The sequence below is a fragment of the Hipposideros armiger genome, unplaced genomic scaffold (assembly GCF_001890085.2).
Source record: "Hipposideros armiger isolate ML-2016 unplaced genomic scaffold, ASM189008v1 scaffold_856, whole genome shotgun sequence".
NCBI lineage: Eukaryota > Metazoa > Chordata > Mammalia > Chiroptera > Hipposideridae > Hipposideros > Hipposideros armiger.
In genome coordinates this window covers 55984-64267 of record NW_017732206.1, presented here as the reverse complement: position 1 = coordinate 64267, position 8284 = coordinate 55984, and the positions used below count along the sequence as shown (strand labels likewise).

At 41.2% G+C, this 8284-nt stretch overlaps 1 protein-coding gene across 1 annotated transcript in view; it reads right to left on the bottom strand.

Annotated features, from left to right (window-relative positions):
- The window catches only part of MGAT5 (alpha-1,6-mannosylglycoprotein 6-beta-N-acetylglucosaminyltransferase), a gene marked incomplete at its 5' end in the record, with an annotated part of 155300 nt that overhangs the window by 96441 nt on the left and 50575 nt on the right, over positions 1-8284 (bottom strand). Inside the window, one exon of the mRNA XM_019629448.1 lies at positions 6995-7128. Within this exon, the coding sequence (XP_019484993.1) occupies positions 6995-7128 (134 nt within the window). The remainder of the gene's footprint in view (positions 1-6994; positions 7129-8284) is intronic.

Here is an 8284-nt window from a genome sequence, read left to right as displayed (position 1 = left end):
ATGCTGGCTATTCAACTTGGAAACTGGGGTGAATTGTTCACCCTATCGTGAACCAACACTTTGAGAAACACCCTAGAAGTGAGTGATACAGAACAAATCAGATGTACTTTGCCTCTGTGTTGAAGACCTCTCTGCCCCAACCAACTGGTTCTGTAAGTGGAGATATGATAAAGCCTTGCTTTTGTTTCTGTGCCTCCTTCCTGCCCCATAAAGTAGTAAGCTTCTGGAGAACAGTCATTCGGCATCCCACACAGCCTGGTACACAGTAGATGGTCAGGAGATATATACTGAAAAAGTAGATAAAATCAACCACCAAATAGTCCAATCTAAGTCTTAAATTCACTCTCACAATGAACAAGGAAATTATGAACTCAGGCTTAGTCACTTCTATAGCTCTTATTGAGAAACAAACACCTTAGGGGAATTTGGGAAGGGCAGGGGGAGGGATTTTTATAAAAGGACAGATTGGTGGTGAAATGAGAAGGCTCTAAATTAACACCTCCCAAATCCCCAATCTGTTCTTCACTCAACTTCATTACTTCTCTCTGGCTTTTCTGCCCCAAATTTCCAATGTAGCAAGAAACGCTGAATACTCCCCCGACTTGGCTATAACTACAGATTGTGAGCACCCAAAAAGCAAATTCTTTGGTGTCTTCGTATTGTAAATGACAGGTGAAACATTGCAGGTACTAAAAAAATTATGTGATTAATTAAATAAAAATAAACCTAGACAATCAGACTTGCCCTAGAGAATAAGGAAATGTTCTGTGATAGGGATGTGAATGGTAAGGTTGTTAGCAGACAGACTACTAACCATTATTCAAAGTTTTCAATGGTAGGATATAAATATTAAGTCTGAAATGAAACTTGCCTGAAACCAGGAAAAAGGAATCTGATAATCTCTGCTATTTACTTTCAGCCAGTCTCCAGGGAATGAGAGGGAAAATCGCAATTAGATAAAGATGTTTTACCACTGCTGCTGATTTTACATAAGCCAGATGAAGCTGGGAGAGGGTAGCTTGCAGATAGATAATTAGAACTATCCAAATACAGGATAAGTCAAGGTGGAAGTCATCAACAGAGGGTTTTGTATACTTTTCTAAATGGTATAGGCTAATGCCTTATCTATTTATTTTTTTTTCTGCGTGGGCAGATTTCTTTCATTCTGAAGTAGAACGCACCTTGTTTGGGACTGAGAAAAAAAAAAAAAGATTGCCTTCTGGCATTAAGAAAAGGCAGGATGCACAGCAGACTGAAGGCCACCGGCTAATATAACACCTAAATACAGGGTCAAGCAAGTCCTTGGCAGGCTCAGAAAAAGCAACAATTCTCAACAAGGAATAACAAAAGCATCCCTAAATAAATACAAATTAGGAGCTAGCCACTTGATGGACTATACAACAGACTTGCTAGTGAGCGTTTTAAAAGAACCTTGAAAAAGTTATGATGCATTAAGTGGAAGAAAAGGAGACACAAACTTTTAATATGTGTGTTAATCCTACGTAAAAATGTATGCATGTAAAAGACAACAATACTACCATTAGGATACGACAGACTTGTAGGAGAAGCTTTATTTTTTTAATAGGGTATGTTTCTCATCCCCTATCTCATAGTTTAAATCTCAATGAGTTTAAATCTCATTGGAATATGGAGGAAGTCATTTAAATAGTCTTACAGGAAAAATTTTGCTTTCAGGGTGATTTGAAGGAGGCAGGGATGGTGAGGAATGTAGGTGGCACCTTCAGAGAATAGCAGGCTGACTGGTGAGGCTGAGGCCAAGACCCAGGGAGGGGTGGGGGTAGAATGGTGGGGGCAAGGGCCCAGGGCCTTGAATACTTCGTTAAGAACTTTGGACGTGACTCCATGGGCATTGCAATCTTTGAGGAGGAACAGCTTGGTCTAAGCTGAGCTTTCAAGAGCCGGCTCTGGTGGAAGGAAGAAGGCCTTTGTGCCTAGCTCCGAGGCCAGGCTAGAGCAGACAAGAGGTGAAAGCAGGAACGAGGGGCCTGCCTCAAGGGAGAAACAACTGAACTTCCCAGCTTCTTGGAAAAAAAACCATCACTCAATACATCTAGTCACAGGGCCTTAGTTTTTACTGACCCCTGGGTTGTTCCCTGTAGAAATCGCTTAGGAAGGTGTCAGAAATAAGTCTACGCTGACGCATACGAAATTACCCAACCGTAAAAAGAATACACAGAGAGGATGGTTCCAGTGAAATTCTGAGATTTGGGGCAAAACAGTAAAGAAAAACTGGGCTTTTCAACTTGACAGAAACTCTACCAACTTAGTGTGGAAAAGAGTTAGAGAGGAAAGAGAAGCAGCCTCCAAGTGAGACATGGATTCCAAATACAGTAATACCTTGGTTTGCGAGCATAATTTGTTCCAGAAAGAAACTACTTGTATTGGAAGACATCGCTCGTTTACCACGTTAAAATGTATTAAAATGTTTGCTCGTCTTGCAGAACACTTGCAAACCAAGTTACTAGCAATCCAAGGTTTTACTGCATTTGAAAGCAGCACATTCCGGTCAGGAGTATCTCATCTCGTGGCTCCTAAAAATGCTTCACCATTGGTCGTGTTTCTCTTTCTTTATCCTCCTGCTGGGCCCGTTCTGACCTGGCTTCCCATCTTCATTCTAGACTCCAAATGTGCCAGCACACTGCTCCATCTCAAAGTAAGGCAGCTGCACTTGAAGATGACTTGATTCTACAAGCACAACACTCTATTTCTGCAGTTCTCCGAATTTTTCATTGTACACCCACCAGTGGAAAGTGATTTAAGCACAATCTGCAATACACGTGCATATATATACACCAACTATAGAATGATTACTATCAGCTCATATAGTAAGCACAAGTAAATTTGTTTTGTTTTTTAATAATTAACAAGAACTATAACTTCTGACATTTTCTTCTTATACTCAAAGGCATGGTCATTCAGACCACTAGACTAGCCACATTTTCTCTAAGAGTGAGGGAATAAAGGACTCTTTGGGGAAGACTGGGCTGGGTTGGACTGGACCCCACCCCTTTGTTATGTGGGAGGAAGGGCTCCTCTCTCAAGGATGCACCCAAGCTCTCTGTGGACAGGCTCTGGGAAGCAGGGGGCAAGAGTCACTGTTTTCTGTTGCAAATTCTCCAACTGACACATCTCAACATGATGAAAGGCCTCAAACTGCTTCATTTCCTTATTTCCTCCATCCAAGGCAGCTTCAACCAGGAGGAATTTCCCCATCAACCTTTACTTGATGAATTAGCAAACACTGAGGATGGGGCCTGGCTCCATTACCTCATTCAGAGTTATACAGTGCTGATTTTCTAATTCTCCCATCCCTTTGCATTTATGAGCTGTGATTTCTTCATGATTAACAGCTTTCATTAACTATTTGATGGTCATCAAATACAATTTATCTTAGAAAATCAGGATTAAAGCTGGATTCTTCTCCTTTAGTTTTCAGAGTACTAAAGTGGTGTCCTGGCAACTTGTAAAGGTGACCTATTGATTTTGTGGGTTTTCTTTGTTTGAAGTGTCATGGAATCTAGGCTGATGGAGTATTTGGCATTGGTTTGATTTCATGCAGTCATTATTGTTTTTGGTGCTCTAACTACCCCCATATTTGGCTCCTGAGTCCTTCTGACTCCATCCCACTGGTCTGCCTTAGTTTCCTTGCTTTTTGTCATGACATGTCCCATCTTGCCTGTTTCCTGCCATGGACATGGAATCAGCTATTTAATCTGAGCAGGAGGTTCTTTTTAGTGGGAAAGGTATTAGGGAATTCCAGTCTGAGTGCTAAAAATACTTGCAAGTGAGTCATCTTTACTTTTGATCCTTTTCAAAGTATAGAGCTGGGAAACACTGTCTTTTTAAAGAGAAAAAATAAGTTCATATAGATATTTCCTACTCAAGTTGAACGTTTACACACTCTTTACTTAAATTCTTTAAGTACTCCCCCTTTCTTATATACTGAAAATTTTGGTTCCTACACTATACCTGCAATAGTTTCAAATAACAACATAAATATTTCCCACTATAAATGTATACTCCAAAGACTGTGTTTTAAAGTCACTTGAAATAATTATTTTCTCAGTGTGGGAGATTAACACCAACCTAATATATCACTCGGTTTGTTTCATTTTTTTTTTTCAATCTGTTTCAGTTGTTAGTGAATATTTTCCTACTTTGGGTTTTTTTTAAATTATGTAAAATATTTACATGGTTCCAAAGTCAAAATAGGGTACATTAAGAGATATCCACTTTCTATTGGTGACTCTGCACACTCCTCCTCCAGTGAAAATCATTGTCACTAGCTTGTTGTTTATTCTTCCATTCTTTCTTTTGAAAATACTGTACAAGCAAAGTGATATACACTAAAGTATACACACGTTCCTCCCTCCTCCATACCCTTCTTATGTAGAATGGAGTAACTCTGAACACTACCCTACACTTTGACTTTTATCACCTAATTGGACATCTTGCTCCAGAGCAGTGGACACCTTTGTCATTACTTCACGCAGTTAACCAGCACTTCACTCTATCAATGGACCCCATTATGGGAACATTTGGGTTATTTCTGGTCTTCACCTATTATAAATCGTGCCACGATGAATGGCCTTGTGAACAAGCCATTTCTTATTTTTGCTCACATATCTTTGGGATAGACTCCTAGGTATAATTTGCTCAAAGGTAAGATGCATTGTAGTTTTGCTAGGTGGCAACACACACCCTCCTACACTGAGTACCATGTGCATTGTCACTACTTACGGTGGGAAAAGACTGCTTTGCCTGAGTCTCACCATTGGAATAGCTATGCTAATAAACTTTCAGATGTTGGCCAATCTGATATGCGGGACATGATATCACAATGCCATTTGAAAACGTGTTTCTCTTCATTGTGAGGGAAGTTCATGTGTTTTCATATGTTTGGGGCAGTAAATTTATTTTTCCTCTGAACTGGTAATAAATTTTGCCCATTTTCATATTGGATTGTAGAACTTTTTCTTCATTTCTTAGAAGCTCTTTATACATCCTGGGGGCGCCACTAATATAGAGGGTACCCAAAAAATGTATATACATTTTAAGAAAGGAAAACTATTGCGCCAGCCGAGTGGCGCGTTGCTTAAGAGCTGGCTTGGGACGCCAGAGGGCCCCGGTTCGGATCCCACATATGAGGGCCAGTGACACTGCCCTCTACAGCTAAGATGCTGAACAACAGCTCAACCTGGAGCTGGACTGCCATGAGTCACCAGCAATGGTGTAGGCTGCAGCCCCTGCTGCAGTGGGTTGTCATAGGCTACCGTGTATAGCCAGCAGCCAGCATGAGCGGCCATTCAGCTGCAGTGAGCGGCCATCCAGAAGCCGGCGACTGATCTGCCTCGCCCGGGAAGAGCGCCATGATGGAGCCAACTTGGGCCAGTGAAGCAACGTCCTCCACAACTAGACAGAAGAACAAAAGGACTCTTCCCCCAATTCCCCACGGCTGTTCCCATCCCCCAATTCCCCAATAAAAATCTTAAAAAACCCAAAAAACTATTAAAATTAAAATACTCAATATATACCAAGAACAAAAGATAAATACAAGTCACATTGGACTTCTGCAATGACAAGAGGTGCTCAAAGTGGTTACCATCAGCATCCAGACACTTCTGATTACATTGAACTACTACTTGAGCAACACTGACCAAAGTGTCCACTTGTATACATTTTTTTGGCACCCCCTGGGTATTGTGAGGGGGATTAATGGCAATGTGTCTTTTACTGTAATAATTTTAATTTAAACATTCACCATATTGTTGGATCACACCTCGTAGCTCTCTAGGAACAGTAACCATCATTTTACTATGCACATAACATTCTCTTACAAGTCTCTCTGAACTAAAAAGAACATTTAAACATGAGCTGGTTTTTAAAGGTAACCCTTCTTAATTCTCCCTTCTTACACCTCACACATCTAGGGATTAGTCCAAAGTATCTGCTGTTATATTTAGTGAACCCAAGAAAAGGGTCATCTTCAGGTGGCTGCATGCAAGGGGGAGAGGCAACCACAAAGGAAAAGTCAGGGTAGGGGGTCCGTCCCTTGGGTTGTAACTGAACAAAAGAAACAAATTCACACCTCAGATATTCATTCTAGGATGGAAACCTGTGCATTAAAATTATCTGATAATTTTGGAAACTGGGAATTCTCCACTCTGAGCATCCAAATGAACTGTTTTACCCATGTGACCTTTCATTTCCAGACAGGACTTCACCTCATCACCAAGATCTACTGACTTAAAACAATTTATTTTTGGCGTGAATACTGTCAAATTTGGCTTCACAGTACTCAGCTATTATAAATGAAATGGGGCTAGAGGCAGGTCAACTAATAGCAGCAGTAGGAAATGGTGAATGTGGGCAAAACAAAACACTGTCAAAACAGAAAAACGCTAAAAGCCTACAGTTGGGGCCAATTAGTGGGTCACCTTTCAGTGGGCCTACTACATCACCTCCTAAAATAATCATTGCTATCGGCAACAATGACGCCACGTGAGCAAGAGAAGGTCAGATTTCCTTCTGGGCCCAGTGGTTAAGAAGCCAGAAAAGTGCGAAAGAGTGTTTTTAAAAGTTCCATTTAAAAAAGGCTAACTTGTTTCTTTAAAGTTTGGTGCTTAAATGAACGTTTAATTATTTGGAAAATGTATGGACACGGAAGACCTCATTTCTCATCACTAACCAAGTGGACCCTAAGCAGCATCTGTGTGGCATGAAATGGGGTTAGTGTTTGCCAATCCAAAGTCGACCCAAATCCCTTTCACAAAATGTTCACATAGCCTTTCAATTGCAATTAAAAAAACCCCACAAAATCAGTTATTCCCAAGGCCAAGGTTCAATAGCACACATTTCTATAGTTCAGGGCCCTGGGAATCATAACCCAAAATATTGAACATGACCATCGAATTTCTTTTCCCATTTATCTTTGATGGTGTTCTGGAAAGCAGAGGCAAACATGAATACTCACGGAACATGGTGTAAAACTGCTGCGGGTTCAGATTCCATTTTCCCCAGGGGGTCTTGTGGCCTTTGGACTGGGCATAATTAGCGTGGTTAAACTCTGGCTCGGTGCCGAATGAGTCCAGGACTCGGAGCATGCACCTGAAAAAAAAAGTGCTGTGGGTAAATCTACAGCCTTGACCCCAAAGTTCGGAAAATAAAAGCTCTACCCTCTTTCAGGGGCTGCCCAAAATGGACAGATACTTTTAATTAGAAAAGCTACCAGACAGAAATTGAGAGGTTTTAGAATAGCTTGTAGTCCATGTGTGATTACGGAGCCTAGACCAGCGGTTCTCAACCTTCCTAATGCCGTGACCCCTTAATACAGTTCCTCATGTTGTGGTGACCCCTAACCATAAAATTATTTTCGTTGCTACTCTATAACTGTAATTTTGCTACTGTTATGAATNCCGGCCGAGTGGCTCAGTTGGTTAAGAGCTTGCTCAAGAGTTTGAGCTCTGAGCAACAGCGGTTCGATGCTGAGCTGAGCTGCCCACAGGTGGCAGGATGGCTCAGCTAAAAAAAAAAAAAAATCACAATAGGAGTTCAGATTTAGGAACTGGTATCCTCCTTAAAGGCTCCCATGGGGCACCAAGGTGTTCTTTTGAGTAAAGAGAAGATGAAGCCAGACAGGTATCTTTCAATCTTTCAAACATGAACACAGGGGAAAGAATGAACTGTGGGCTGTGACAGTGCTGTGTTCAAATCCTAGCTTCGCCACTTACTATCTTGGGCAGGTTGTTTTAAATTTCTGATGCTTAACTTGAACATTGGGGACTCAGTGGGATTACAGATGTTGACTATAGGCACAAAGCTGGTGGTAATTAATAACTTGGCCTTCTTGTAGGTCCACTCTCTCACCAAATGTTAATCCCTGTTTGATGAACTGGCACTCGCTCCAATTCGCTTTTCACCTGCAGTCATTTAATACAAGGTTATGAACCCTTTCTCCAACACTTGACCTAGAATTCTCAAAGAAGAAAGAACACTAGAAGTAAGTACTGTCAGCTTCAAGAGGCACAGCCTGGAGAACTGGATGGCTTTATTTATTTATTATATTATCCATGATGGAGGTTCCCGAGCCAGGCATTGTACTGCTTTCCTGTCCATTAATTTTGTCCAGGGAATGGGTTTTTGTCAGTTGTCTTCATTTCTTCCCTCCTCCTCTACATACCGTATTTGCCGGCGTATAAGACGACTGGGCGTATAAGACGACCCCCTAACATTTCCACTCAAAATACAGAGTTTGTTATATGGT